At 43.6% G+C, this 15,256-nt stretch overlaps 1 protein-coding gene across 1 annotated transcript in view; it reads right to left on the reverse strand.

Annotated features, from left to right (window-relative positions):
- Nucleotides 1–2,225, reverse strand: part of ZDHHC9 (zDHHC palmitoyltransferase 9) — a 33,886-nt gene extending 31,661 nt beyond the window's left edge. The window contains exon 1 of the mRNA XM_015238912.3: nt 2,007–2,225. Within this exon, the coding sequence (XP_015094398.1) occupies nt 2,007–2,173 (167 nt within the window). The 5' untranslated portion in view covers nt 2,174–2,225. The remainder of the gene's footprint in view (nt 1–2,006) is intronic.
- Between the last annotated feature and the right edge of the window lie 13,031 nt (nt 2,226–15,256).

The raw sequence follows: 15,256 nt of genomic DNA on the forward strand, positions 1-15,256 counted from the left end.
AACACGGTTACTTCCTTCTCCCCTCCCCCCTTCCTACTGCCTCCGCCAGCCCTTCCCTCAAAAATATTTACTCTACCACACAGACCGCTGAAACTCAGGGAAGTTTACAAACAACCTCACCCTTCATATCTGAGGGCAAAGCACAAGAAATAACTTGGGGGAAAAAAGTCATTTTGGTAGAAAACCCAACCTGCCTCAGTCAAAAAGTAACTTGACTGATTATAAGCTTCATGCCACAGGCAGTTTTCTTCAGAGGCCTTCAGGGCCTAAGTGGAACAGATCCAAATCAGACTCTGTGTGGCTCCCAGATACAAAAAGGGCCGAATGCCAGTAGCTCCAAATTTCAAGTTCCCTTGGCCAGTCAAACCAGAGGCTTCCTGGGCCCAGAATTACCAGCTCACTCAGGGCTAGAAACAAATCTCATCTCTGTTTTGAATGGTTCCAACAAGAAAAGTTTAACCTTGACGGGGAGGGGGTGTTGGTGGGTGGGGAGTGGATGGGGGTGGAGTAGTAAAAAGAGCCAGCCATTCAGCAAGAGAAGGAGTGAAAGAGAGAATGAAAGAGAGCAGAGCTCAGCTCTGCATTTCCAAAAACAAGCAAGGCAGGAATGAAGCAAAGAAAACTTGGAGAGAAGGGTGAGAGAGGGGAAATATTTTTTAAATGTTATACATATGCCTGCCTGCCTGCACACGCTCACTTGTACCAAACACAAGGACACACACACACACACTTAGCCATGAACTCAGACTAGAGAGCAGCTAAGAAGCCATCATCAACCTGCCTGACTTTGCCAAAAACTTCACAAAGTCGGCAGCATCAGCGGCAGCAGCAACAGAAGTGCCTTCGACAAACAGGTCCTCCGATCTTACTTTCTTAGCCGTGTTGTAAAGTGGGTCCTCCTCTCCCTCTGCTGTTACTCAAGCCAGCTGCAACCATCAAAAAGTCTGGCACGGTAGCCCAAAAAAATCACTCTTAACACTGGGTAAGCCTGAAGCCCTTACAGAAGAACACAAATGAGCCCCAAGAGACCAGAGCTCATTTTAATTACCCATGAAATTCTGGTCAAAGAACCCTCTCCTCTGTCCCCTGGCCACGCCCCACAATGGGCGCTCCATTTCCAGGTCACCTGAGTACATGAATTGCAGCAAGCTCATATCAGGTGGGGCTCACGGTCTACACACACCTCTTGGCTCCCCAAAGCCTTCCTGGTAATAATCCCGAACCAATTAACATTGCTCTCATCCCTAGAGTGTACAGCATTCTCAGCATACCCAGGAGTCATGCCACAGCACCCTAGAATCCAACTGGCCACCTCCCTAGAATGGTGACCTACACAGACTTCAGACAGTGGCTGTAGTACAAGCTATTACATCACCGAAAAAATAACTCCAAGGCTGGTATTCGGCACACACAGAATAGAGAGTTGTTTATGTTGAGCGATTTTGAGTAAAAGAAAGAGCAACTCACATTTAATAAGCACATATGTGCCACACACGCAGCTAGACTGGCACAGCTGAGGCTGGAACCAATCTGCAGGTTCCCAATTCAGTTGGATTTTCAATTTAACAGCTAGCTAAGAGCTGAGCCCTCAGGAAATAGGACCCAGAGTAACAGAATAGGTGAACATCATGGGGTGGAGTCAACGACCATGAGGAGTGTCCCCAGGCTCAAGAAGGGTGGGGAAGAAGAAGCCTGTCACTAAGTGCCTAAGGAAACTACTGAAAAGGGGAGGTGAGTAATAAAGACAAACTCCTTTATTTCCCACGTGTTCCGGGGTGGCCCCAAATCAGTGCTATAAAATTGGTATCAAAGGATTTGGTCTTTTTCGGAAGCACATACTCTGCTATAAGCACAAAACAATGAATTCAGTCAGTATGATCTATAGACATTGCTCAAGAGGACAGTGACAGCCATCCAAGGACTGTCCAGCAACTCCCCAGAAAGAAGGTTCTTCCCCTGGTCCCAAGGAAACCATAATCATGCAACTCTAATCAGTGGAAACTCACTCGAAGGCGAAGAAGAGTGTGCACGTCCCCAGGATGAGGAAGAGGGTCAAATAGAAGATGCCCTTTTGCCGGGCCATCATGACGCGGCCATCACAGCAGAAGGTGTTCCTGCCCGGGAGTTTCTCCCATTTCCGTGTCACCTTCTTTCTCACCACCATCACAGACATGATTGGAATTCCTGGTCCAAAATGGATTTTGATTACAAGAGATAAGAAACAGAAGCAGAGCCCAGCTTTGAAATCACGTTGCTTGCTATTGCTGCGGCTGGGTCAAACATCATCAAAAGTCCAATCTCTGACCCTAAGAAAAAGCACAAAAAGAAAAATAAAATGAGGCAGGGACACAAAAACGTAGTTCAATCTTCCTTTCCCAGAGGCAGAAAGATGAGCACTGCCTGAAGGGGTGGGGGTAAAGAAACGGGAAAGTTTATTTCCAATCTGTTTTTGTCCCTTTAAAGAAGAAAAGGTTAACGGTTCTGAAAAAGAGAAGGGGGCTAGTAGACCTTCTTAATTATACCCCTATACTTCCAATACTGATGATTTGATTATCATAGAACTTTGGAACTAGAAGGGATTTTATAGGTGATAGCCCTAACTACTTTGTTTTGGAAATGAGTTAAGTGAAGACCAGAGAGAGTAAATAACTTATCCAGGGTCACAAAGCCACAACACTAAATCAAGAAACAGGTCTGCTGACTTTCAGTCCAGGGCACTTTGCACTATACCGTGTTGCTCTATAATCATCATGAAGAGGACTCTGAAAATAACAGTAGCATTTCTTCCTTAAGGAGCCATTCCCTCCCCTCTTCCACTTCTTCACCTTCTTTCTTCAATTAGTGACTCGAATATGAATCACACCAGGGGACAAGTCATCTTCTGGCAGAATTAGGAGGTACTGGACACGTTGTACACAAACCCAGGTTGTATTTACTCAAAACAGATTTCGCCTAATCAAACCCTCCTAATTTCCTGAGTCCGGGAAATGAACCAATCTTGCTGGTCTAGCCTAACATTTGTGGGAATCTTAAGGAAACCACATCGCAGACCTATAGGTGAAAGGCTGACTTAAGCAGGAGGGGTTCTGGAATGGCTGGGGGGAGGAGGGGCTTGAGGGGGTGGCAGCAATTAAGAAAAGTCATAAAGATGCTTTCTGGGACATTTCAGAGAAGTATCATCTCCACTAAGCATCCTGAATCCCCAGGCCCAGCCTTTCTCCGTCACGGCCACCCATCTCCTCCACTCAGGTGTGGTGCTGTGGCCTCTACTTACTGATACCACATGCCCCGCGCTGGCCAAGAATGAGGCGGAAGCCTGCAGCCTGACTGACTGATGAGAAACAACCAACTCGAAATCATTCCTGGGCTGGAGAGGGAAAGGGTCCAAAGAGAGACTAGGAGCTGAGCAGGGAAATGAGGAGGTGGAAGGCTTGGGAAAGGGGAGGAGGCACTGGAGGCGCAGAGAACACTTCCTTTGTGTAAAACTAACCTGGAAAACAATCTCCTCCTGATAAACCGGCCCAGCGGGAGAAGAGAGACCAGGAAGGGGAGTCGGGCCTGGGAGAACAAAGATCAAAATCCGTCGAGAACCAACAACCGGCCCAGCGGCCCCGGGCCGGAGGCCCGAGTCCCTGGCGGGCGGGCGACGGGCGCGGCCTCGGGAGGCCCGCCCTGCCGCGGCCACGCCGCCGACCACGCCGCCGACCACCGCCCCGGGCAGGTTGGGACGCGCGCCACCTCCGCACGCTCGTACACACTCACACACGCCCCGCCACGTGTAGTCACCCCAGGCCAGGGGCTGGGCGGCCGCCGAGCAGAGAAGGGCAGGGCCAGGGTCCCCGCGTCCCGGTGCAGCGGAGGGGGCGGTAGCCCACCACGCGGCCGAACCCCGGAGACCCCCACCCCCACCCCACCCCTTGTTACCTGAACCCTGGAGACCGAACTCGGCAAGGAACTGAGGCCAGAAAGTGCACTGTCCCAGGGGACCGCGTCGGCCGCCCGAGGTGGCAGAGACTTCTCCCCAGCCCGGAGGCTGCCTCCTCCTGACAAGGGGCCCCAATGGTCGGGGCCCTAAACCAGCTGTGGCAGCCGCCCACCGCTGGCCGAATGGAACGCTCCTCACGTCACCAGGTCGTTCCAGTAGTTGCTCGCCCTCCATTGGCTGATCAGCCTCGGAGCCTCCGCCCCTGTCACCCCTGCTCCGAACGACCACTGGCTTTCCTGAACGCCACTCTACTATGCCTCCGCCCCACACCCCCACCCATCTTCCGGCTTCATGCCCACCTGCCAAGCCACTGCCAGCCTCCCTGTGGGGTCTGAGTGCCAATACGTGAAGTGTCGTCTTCTATTAATACAGTTCCGCAGAGACTGTGGTGAAGGGTAGGGCCGATGGAATCAGGACGGATGGGGGACCAGCCTCCCGCCACACGCATGGTGAGACGCTGAAGCAGTACTGGCTTACAGATCCGGGTGCTCAGCCCAAACTAGGTCCGCCCTGGGCCTCTTCAGCCCTCCTTGCATGAAATCAACGGCGACTCAGGATTTTACTCTTCACCAGCATGAAAACAAATCCTCTGCCTCCCAAGTCCCATTCACTAGTTAGAGACCCCACCTCTGTCTATCACCCTGGCCTACATCTCTAAGGCTTTCGGAACAAAACAAACAAACGTAAAAAGGAACTCGAAAGGGATAACTGTCCCCAGGAACATGGAATCATTCTGCAGTATCGTAAAGAAAAAATTGACAGTGGCGAGGTTAGAGAAACTCTTCTGACAGGACATAAATTCTTCCAGGTAGGTAATGAAGTAAAGATTGCCAAAAATCTTGTGAATTATTAGCTTTGAAGAGCTTGTGATAATGGAGCGGGGAGGGAGAGCGGGGATTCAAGGCAGAATCTCCACCCACCAGCCACATTGATTCTTTCCTTTTGCCACCTCTCTCCGCAGTTATTGCCACAATGAGCCACTGCTACTGATCTGAGTGAGTTGCATCCTTTAGAAGTTCAAGATTGGAGTGGGGAAAACAGTTGAGAACCATAGCATCAATATTATACAGCAGATTTTAAAAGACATTAGGTCTGTTTCCACTAGTATGGCTCTTGGCTTCCAAATAAAAGGGAAAATATCAGAAAGGGCTGAAGGTGGCTTTTTACCTGTCACACTGTTGGGGAAAGTGCCTAGGTTGTCAGCTATTTTCCTGAGCTTGAATAAAGTTTCCTTAGGGTGAAGGTATTTGCAATTAATACAAAACAGACTGCCAAAGCTCCTCCCAAAGCAGTTTTGTGTGTGTGTGTGTCAATGGAAGGACCATATACATGGTCAAGAACTATTTCTCCTTTTACAGTATTTGGGTCCCACGTGAGATGAAGCAAAATGCTATCTAATGATGATTACATTTGACACTTTCATGGCACCTTTCAATTAAAAATTTTAAAAGATTAAAAGATCACTAGGTAATTCTCTTATGAGAGAAATGTGTTATAATTAATTTTTGGGGATAGTATGTCTTTATAAAGCTTCTATTGTTCCTTAGCACTCATGCAGATTATAATCATCGATTCAGTCTTAATAAACCATATGATCAGTATCATTACCTCCAGTTCCCCACTTTGAATCCTGGAGGGTTCATTGCATGCACTTGATATGGAAAGGAGAGGAACTTCCCTCAGCTCCATCAGGCCCCTGGGTTCCCAAGCCTCTGTACACCAGATGCCCTTAGAAATGATACAGTCAACCTAGCTGCCATTCCCCTGACTGGGGAGCAGACAGAAATACACCTCCGTATCACCCAAACATACTTTGCCCATATCTCAGGTGCAGGTGAAGCCTGGGGAGTCCTGGAATTGATGTGTCACAGCAACGCATTCCTGAGCTCTGCCCCTCCCTGCTTTGGGTCACATTCCCTCTAGGATTAAGTGGCTGTTTTATTACAATCTGTTATTATTTGTGCTCACCTCTAACAGACAAATAAGGAAAATGTATATGGGCAAACATTCCATGCCAATTTCTTCAATGATGTCATTATACCACTTAATATAATCCCCAAAGTCTTAAGACACATACTCAACTAAATCGTAGCTATAAACGAAGATTTTTTTTTCTTTTCTTTTTTCTCTTCTCTTTTCAACAAACCCCTAGACTTTATGCATCCAAATCACTGTTGACTCTTTTGAAGGGAGTTACAGTCACTTGAAACACCACTGGAATAAAGGTATCGGCTTCCATTGTGTGGTCACAAACATTCTGATGTGCTTGTTTAAAACTTCCTGTCTCCACATTTATGGTTGGTGTGTGAGTGTGTGTTCATGGTGCGTAGGTGTAAAGTGCTCTTTGAACAGCCTCAGATCCTGAGTGCTGCCACTGGGTTGCAGCTTGCCGGTTGCATTGCTCCCAATATCTCTTCTGTAAACACTCAGAGACCCAGTCAGTACTGTATCCAAGAACTGATCCCAAAACTTTGTCCCTGTCCTACATGCAAGCTCTTGATGGCCCTTTTTTTTTCTCTGTTTACTTTCGCCTCAACCCTTCCAGGTCCCCTTGCCCTCCTCCCTACACATGTCCCTTCCCGCATCATTTACCTGGGCTGCTCTCCTCTCCTTACTTTCTGGCTACAAATAAACATGTATTTGAGGAATGAATGGAGAAGCAGAGTTCTTTCAACCACGGGACACCTCTTCACATGTGACCAACTAGTGTTCTTAAGCAGCAGCTGTTTCTCTGAGGCCTGCGCTGCTATCACTTGTGCAGAGGAGGCAGGATGGTACGCAGAGTAGAAAACTTGAAAGCTTTGTAGCCAGACGGACATCGGTTCACATTCTGGCTCAGCTACTTAGTAGCTTGTGTAAACTTCGGCAAGTAATTTCTCCTTTCTGAGCCTATTTCCTCATCTTTAAAACATCTACTTCATACAATAACAAATGTCTGGCATATAGGAGAAACACAATCAATGCTGTATGTTATAATGACGTCTTTAGATAACTGCCCTTTCCCACCTCTCTCCTTTATCTGCACTGCCGACTGGGGGATAGAAAGGCAAGACGGAGACCCATTCTTCATGTCGTTGAACCCATGTCATCCACGTGCCGCATGTTTACATAGCCTCTAAATTCGTCACTGAAGTTAATTCTTATCTGACTGGCCACTTTGTTTCCCAATCCCCGGGTAATCCTACCCCAGATTGGGAAAAGCTTGGGCTGTGATCTTGTTCTAGTTGAATGGCTGTTCTCTAGCACCATCGTCTCAAGTGAATCCTCAATATGACCACCACATTATCTGTTTCAACAGGTGAGAGATCAGCGGCATCTCTTTCATTACACGCCTTCTATGTTTACATCACTTTGCTGGGATTGTTGGCTCCCATCAGAGACTGAGAAGCACCTTTAAGATGCCACTGTGTGGCTGCTCCTCGGAGATGGCCTGCACTGTCTATGGAGTGTGTATCTACTTTTACTTTAACCTGAGCACCCAACACCCTCATGCCTTTCTCTTTCCTTCTGAGACAGCCTACACTATGTATCTCTCTAAATAAATCTACCTTTACTCAAAAAAAAAAAAAAGATGCCACCGTGTGAAAGCCAAACATTCAAGAAGCCAAATGAAAACCACCTGGAAAGGTGATATCACAACACAACTAAACTGCTCAAACAGAGCCTCTGCTTCTGCTCCGGATGCCTGTCTGCTCCCACTGGTTCTGAATTTTGTTTCATCTCTAGACTATGGATTTCTGACTCCACCCAGAATATTATTAGGTGCTGTGCTTGAGCCCTCAACACTAGTCCTAAGACTACCCTTTCACTAGACAAGAGTCATAATAACATCAATAGAGACCATTTATTAAGGCCCTCCCCTGAACCAGAGATGTGCTAGATGCTCACAGCATAGGTTCCTAGATTATGGTCTAAACTTGATGTCCAAGTGAGAGCATCTGATAACTGATTCACCATAGCCCTAGTCTCCAACTCTACCCAGCCGTCTCATTCCAGGAGCTGACCTCAAGTGATTGTGTAGCCCAAAACTATAAACTGGTTTATCAGTCAATCATTAAGTATGTGTCTGGGCACCCACAGTTTGCCCAGCCTCTACTAGGCACTATGGGAAATACCAAAAAAGTTAAGTGACATGATCCCAGCTTCTAAGGAACTTAAAATATTCTAAGGGAGAAAAAAACAACTTATGTGAAGTCATTAAAGATAAATATGAAACAGGGCAGAGTCCAGTTCTCAAGTGTGCACAGCAGAGTCCCCAGCCTTTTAAGGAGAGCTGGCCTCAGAATGTTGGACGCTCTCAAACACTGTTGATAGAAGAGTGAATTGGGGAAATCTTTTAGTAGGGCAGTTCAGTAGTATGTCTTAAGAGTTTTACGTTACATAATCATTGACCCAACAATCCTACTTCTGTTGAGACATATTAGCAAAAACATTCAAAGATATATGTTCAAAGATGTTCACTATAGCATTGCTCGTCATTGCAAAAGTTAGCCAATAAAAAGTCCTTTAATGATTGCACATCCATATAGTGGAGTACTATGCAGCTATTAAAAATAATGAGATGTAACATATACACACAGGAAAGAGCAGACTCATCTTTCTGTATGTGAATATGTTTCAATAAGTTTAAAAATCAAGTATCTAAGCTTGTATAAAATCCAAACTTTATAAAATAAAAAACTCATTTTGTGTATCTATATGTATGATTTTTATATACATATATATTTGTATATTTTAAAGTCTGGAAGGATATTTACTGAACATTGGTTACCTCTGGGGAGTGAGAGTGGTGAACAAACTTTTAAGTTGTACTTTATACACTTCTTTAACATCTTAATTAGTTACAAGGAGCATTATTAATTTTAGGACTTAAAAATAAGGCTTTTAAAAATTATTATGAGGCTCTATACCACTTGTTCAATATGGCAAAATGACCACATGCATTTATAGCCACTCTCTCCTGACACACCATTAGAATTATAGTAAAGGGATTTAAAAGGTATAAGGCCACAGCAAAGAAAAGAGGGACATCAGATGACACTATATTTCACAAATATCTGGAAAATAGAAATTGGAGGAAAATGTGTTGACTGGACACACAAAAACTAAGGCTGATTTTGGAACCAATCAGCCCAGAAAAATTCCATAGAGGACATAGAAGGAGGACTTCAGGGAAAAGGGAAGTTGGCAAAAGAGATGGTATGGGTAAGAGCTAGGAAAATTGAGGCTACAATAAAGGCACAAAATGCAAGAAAGAATCCAAAAAGAAGCAATGAAGAAATGCCAAGAAAAACAAAATCTGTCCTAGAAGACCATGGATCAAATGTGAAGAATTGGATAGAATGAACATAGGAAGTGGGCTTCTAGATGAACAGAATTTATTCCAAGCAGTAGACAAAATGAGAAAGAAGCTGAAAAATAGCAGAGATAATAAAGACAGCATATGTTTAATCTATCCACAGGGGGAAAAAAGGCAATCAAAAATTCAGGGAAAATACAAAACTGTTCAAAAGGCCATTTTCCAATAATGAAGACAACTAGAACATGGAGCGACAGAGAATAATTCATAGAAATTATAACATGAAAATATAATCGAAGCCCATTTCTTGGCTTTACACTGAAAAGCATTTATATAATCGTAATAATACAAACACTATCTTTATTGGTTTCAACCTTTGGAATCCAACCTTGAGACAAATCACAGGAAACAATTACGATCACAAAGTGTAAAGTAAATGTCAACAAACAATGCAAAAGCATAGGGTACAAAAATTGGAAAGTAGACCAAAGTTAGGGGAGGTGGAAGGATGCATAGAGGCACTAACATTCTCATTTTAGAAACTATAGAATCGAGAGATACTATCTGTAGAGGATGGAACACGAAATAGAGATTTATGTGTCTTATATAAAGACACAAAGATAACCAAAAAGACGTACAAACAAAAAGATGCAATTAAAATGGTTGTCTGTGGGGAGGGGAACTAAATAGAGGAACTAAAAGGAGTGATGTAGCAGGAGGAAGAGAGGGGTGGTCGCTGCAGTGTAAATGAGCCAAGTCCCATTTATTAGAACAGGAAGTCACTAGATGATGCCTAGGGCTGGTAAACCAAAGAAAGGCATATCATTTAGAGAAAATGGATTATTACAACACTCCCTTTACTGGTCTCCCTGCTTCCACCCTGGCCCCTTTCGGTCTATTATTAACACAGCAGCTAGAGAGATTCTTTTAAAAGTTAACTCAGACCTTGCCACCCGCAGCTTGTCCAATGGTTTCCCATCTGTGAAATAATAGAAAAAAGATGTACTGGTCTCTGCCCTCCACTTCCTGGCACAGGGCTTCTAAAACCATTGTAAATTCCTAAGTTGTAAGAGCACTAGGAACATCTTTTGTTCTGATATTTGGTTTTCAACCCGCATCCCTGACACAGGGCTCCTGAAACCCTTGTAATTTCCTGGGTGATAGGAGCGTCTTTTGTTCTAAAAAACTGACTCCGGATGGGCTCCTGGATGAAGACTGGTCACCAGTAAGACTAAGCCATGATTAGTAGCTTGGAATTTTCAGCCTCGCCCCCCATTCTCTTGAAAAGGGAGAGGGCTGGAAATGGAGTTAATAATCAATCATGCCTACGTGATGAAGCCTCCATAAAAATCCCAAAAGATGAGGTTCAGAGAGCTTCCAGGTTGGTGAACATATTCATGTGCCAGGAAGGTGATGCACCCTAACTCCATGGGATCAGAAGGTCCTGCACTTAGGACCCTCCTGGACCTTGTCCTGAATCTTCATCTGGCTCTTCATCTGTAGCCTTTATCGTATCCTTTCACATAAACTGGTAAATATAATATAACTGTTCCCCTGCATTCTGTGAGCTGCTCTAGAAAATTAATCAAACCCAAGGAAGGGGGTCATAGGAACTTCAGATTTATAGCCGATCAGTCAGAAGTACAGGTGACAACCTGCATTCACCATTGGCTTCTGAATTCAGATGAGAACAGTCTTGTGGGACTGAGTCCTCAACCTGTGGGATCTGACGTTATCTCCAGGTAGATAGTGTCAGAGTTGAATTAAAGTGTAGGCCACCCAGCTGGTGGTGCAGGGAATTGCTTGTTGTAGGGAACCCCACTCCCCACCACCACATTGGGTGTCAAAATTGTTGTGAGAGTGGCAGTACTTTGAGAGTAAAGGTCGAAATACAAGAAGGAAAGCCAAGGTTTTTCTAACTCACCATCTCATTTAGAACAAAAGCCAAAGTCATTACAATGCTTACTAGACCTTAAGCAATCATCTGCCTCAGCATCTCCCACCCCCTGCATCTCCTGCTACTTCCCCTTGCCCCTTCTGCGTCAGCCCCAGTGGCCTCCTTGCCATTTCTTGAGCGAACTGGACATGTTCTACTGCAAGACCCTTTTGTACCAGCTGTTCTTTATGCCTAGAATGCTCCTTCCTCAGATATTTGAATGGCCTGTTCTAGCACCTCCTTCAGGTCTTTACTCAAATATCCCCTTCTCAGAGGGTTTTCCCTACAAATTTTAAATTGCAGGCCCCCGCCCCCAGGAACCTCCTATCTCTGTTTTCTGCTTTATTTTTCTCCATAGCAGTTACTGTCTTTCAACATACTGTATATTTTAATTATTTATCTTGTTTATTATTGCTCTTCCCGACCAGAACATATACTCAGTAAGAGAAGAGGTGTTCGTGTTCTGTTATCTGCTCCATCCCCAGTGCTGAGAACACTGACTGGCACACAGTGGGTGCTTGTTTTGGGCTGAATTGCATACCCTAAAAATTCACATGTTGAAGTCCCAACCTCTAGTACCACAGAATGTAATTATATTTGGAGATAAGGTCTTTAAGTAGGTAATTAAATTAAAACGAGGCCTTTGGGAAGGGATCATAATCCAGTATGACCAGTATCTTTATGTTTTTAACACCTTTATTGTTGTATGATTCCTGTACAGTAAACTACACATATTTCAGATGTACACTTTGATGATTTTTGATAGATGTATACACCAATGAAACCACCACTACAATCAAGATAGCTAACATTGCCATCATTCATCAAGAGGTGCAAATTTTGAACTCCCAATTTATCCCTTCCCACTCCCTTTACCCTCTGGTAACCATAAGTTTGTTTTCTATGCCTGTGAGTCTGTTTCTGTTTTGTATATAAGTTCATTTGTGTCCTTTTTTCAAAGGGTCCACATATGAGTGATATCATATGGTATTTTTCTTTCTATTTATGGCTTAATTCACTTAGAATGACAATTTCCAGGTCCATCCATGTTGCTGCAAATGGCATTATTTTATTCTTTTTTATGGTGGAATAGTATTCGTGTATATATATATCACATCCTCTTTACCCAGGCATCTGTCAATGGACGTTTAGGTTGTTTTAAATTGGCTATTATAAATAGTGCTGCTGTGAACATTGGGGTGCATGTGACTTTTCTTTTTTTTTTCTTTTTGAACTAGAGTTTTATCCAGATATATGCCCAGGAGTGGGATTGCTGGATCATATGGTAAGTTTATTTTTAGTTTTTTAAGGAACCTTCATAGTGTTCTCCATAGTAGTTGCACCAAACTACATTCCCACCAACAGTAGAGGAGGGTCCCTTTTTCTCCACACCCTCTCCAGCATTTGACCAGTATTTTTATAAGAAGAGGAAGAGACACCAGGGCACATGCACAGAGGGACAATCACGTGAAGAGGCAGCAAGAGGCTGGCCATTTGCAAGCCAAGGAGAAAGGCCTGGAACAGATCCTTCTCAAATGGCCCTCAGAGGAAACCACACTTTCTGGAACCTTGATCTTGGACCTCCAGGCTCCAGAACTGTGAGAGAATAAATTTCTGCTCTTTAAACCTCCCAGTCTGTGGTATTTTATTATGGCAGCCCAAGCAAATTAACACAGTGCTCAATAAATATGTGGTTTGAATGATTGGATATACAGGTACATGGATGTGACAGGAACATAGAAAAACACAAACCGGAAATAGTTAAAAGTGATAGGGCTCTGGAAATGGGACTACAGGTGGGGAGGAGCAGGGCAGGAGATAGCCACTTTTTGTTATAAGGAAGTCCTTCAGCACTATTTAATTTTTATCCACATGAATGTATCACTTTGATAAATATTTATAAATGTTAATTTTTAAACATTTTTTATTGAGTTATAGTCATTTTACAATGTTGTGTCAAATTCCAGTGTAGAGCACAATTTTTCAGTTATACATGAACATACATATATTCATTGTCACATTTTTTTCACTGTGAGCTACCACAAGATCTTGTATATATTTCCCTGTGCTATACAGTGTAATCTTGCTTATCTATTCTGCATATGCCTGTCAGTATCTGCAAATTTTGAACTCCCAGTCTGTCCCTTCCCACCCCCTCCCCCTTGGCAAACACAAGTTTGTATTCTATGTCTATGAGTCTGTACAAACGTTAATTTTTAAAAGGGGGTTTTAGAGAACCAAAAAAAAAAACCCATAAGCTCATGAGGCTTTATATTAGTGGTTCTCAATCGGGGGTGACTTTGCCCCAGGGGACATTTGGCCAGGTCTAGACATTCTGGGTTGTTATAAGTGGGCCGAGGCCTGGGATGCTGCTAAACGTCTTACAAGGCACAGGACAGTCCCCACAAAAGAATTATTTGACCTAGAATGTCAAGGGTGGTGAGATTGAGAAACTGACATAAATGTGTGGATGATAGATCCATCACAGGCTATTAAACAAAGTTATGGCTGTTTAGTAAATAGAATTAACCTCTGAGGAGAACATAATGGAGGAAGACTACCATACTATCCTACAATGCATTCTTTGGTGCCTCTGTTAGAGAAAAATTCTGGACTCAATGATGGTTCTGATGGCAGTGCTGGGAACATGGGAGGCACAGTAAACACAGAGGGACTGACGGCCCTCTGTCCATAGATCCTTATACAAAACTTCACCACCCACACGTGCCAATGGCCGTTCATCCCATATTACCACTCTCTCACGGCACTGCCTCTTCCTGCTAGACTCTCATCCCCTCTGCTTCTCACAAATCAACATTCAACACTCCCTTCTTTCTTTTATCCCAAACTCCAATCTCAAGACTTCCCCAGACCACAACTCATGCTGGAATGCCTTTTCTGCACCTTCGAGCCAAGGTTTCTCCTTTCTGTCACAGCAGCTGTCTGAAGAAATCTCCAATTCCTTGGAAAGGACTGAACAATTTCTCACTGAGTTCATATAGTATAAAAACAGAACTTCTCTCCTTGCTCAATAACTACCAAAAGCATCGACTTTTTCACATACACAACTAAGTAAGTGTCTGGATCTGTTATGTGTTTAGGTTGCTGTGTGTTCATGAGAAATGCATCTGTGTTAGTGTTGGGTCCAGTTAGAAGTGCTTTAGACAGATGCCTTGTGATCTGCTTTGGGTGTATGATTTCCAAGGAGGGGCGTGAGAAGGAGCAGGGGCAGTCACTGTTCCATGCTACTGCTTAGAACATTAGTTTTCACCTCAAAGAGCAGCATTTTCATGCTGCTGGGTACTAAGTGCCTGCTAGGAAAGGATAAAGATCCTGTTTCAGAATCGGTGCAATGTGGAATACCTGTAGAAGGAAACACAAGAGACTGGTAACAGTGCCTACCTTCAGGGGTGGAAGCTGGAGAAGTTGGATATAAGCAGGGAGAGAAACCTAATTTTCAGTGTACACTCTTTTATAACTTTGGAATTTTGCTCCAGGTGCAAATATTAGCTATACAGAAATTTTAATTAATTTTTATAGCAGTATACTGTATAAAACTATAGTATTTGGATCTCAAGCCAAACTTCTACCCAGCTACAAATGGATACAGAATTATCCCTTTTCTTACATTCAGAACTGAAGTATGAAATATATATTCAGACAATCTGTTAGACTGCATCCCACACTGAGGAAAAAACTAAAAAGAAATTAATGCCTGCAAAGGTATGTTCCTTGTTGATATGATTTACTTTAAATTGCACTGAAATAAGCAGAGGAAAATTGTCTGTGGTAAACTGTAATGTCTACCTCTCTAAAGCACCAATTTTAAAGATATTTAGAGGTCCAGAAAAAAATGCAGTGACAAAATTTTCGTTACTTTTTTTAAGATAGATTTTTTTAAAAAGATTATTGTTAATATATTTATGGGTGAGGGAGGTAATTAGGTTTATTTTAATTTTTTTAATTTTAATGAAGGTACTGGGGATTGAACCCAGGACCTCAGCATGTTAAGCACATGCTCTACCACTGGGCTATA

The sequence above is a fragment of the Vicugna pacos genome, chromosome X, assembly GCF_048564905.1.
Source record: "Vicugna pacos chromosome X, VicPac4, whole genome shotgun sequence".
Taxonomy (NCBI): Eukaryota; Metazoa; Chordata; class Mammalia; order Artiodactyla; family Camelidae; genus Vicugna; species Vicugna pacos.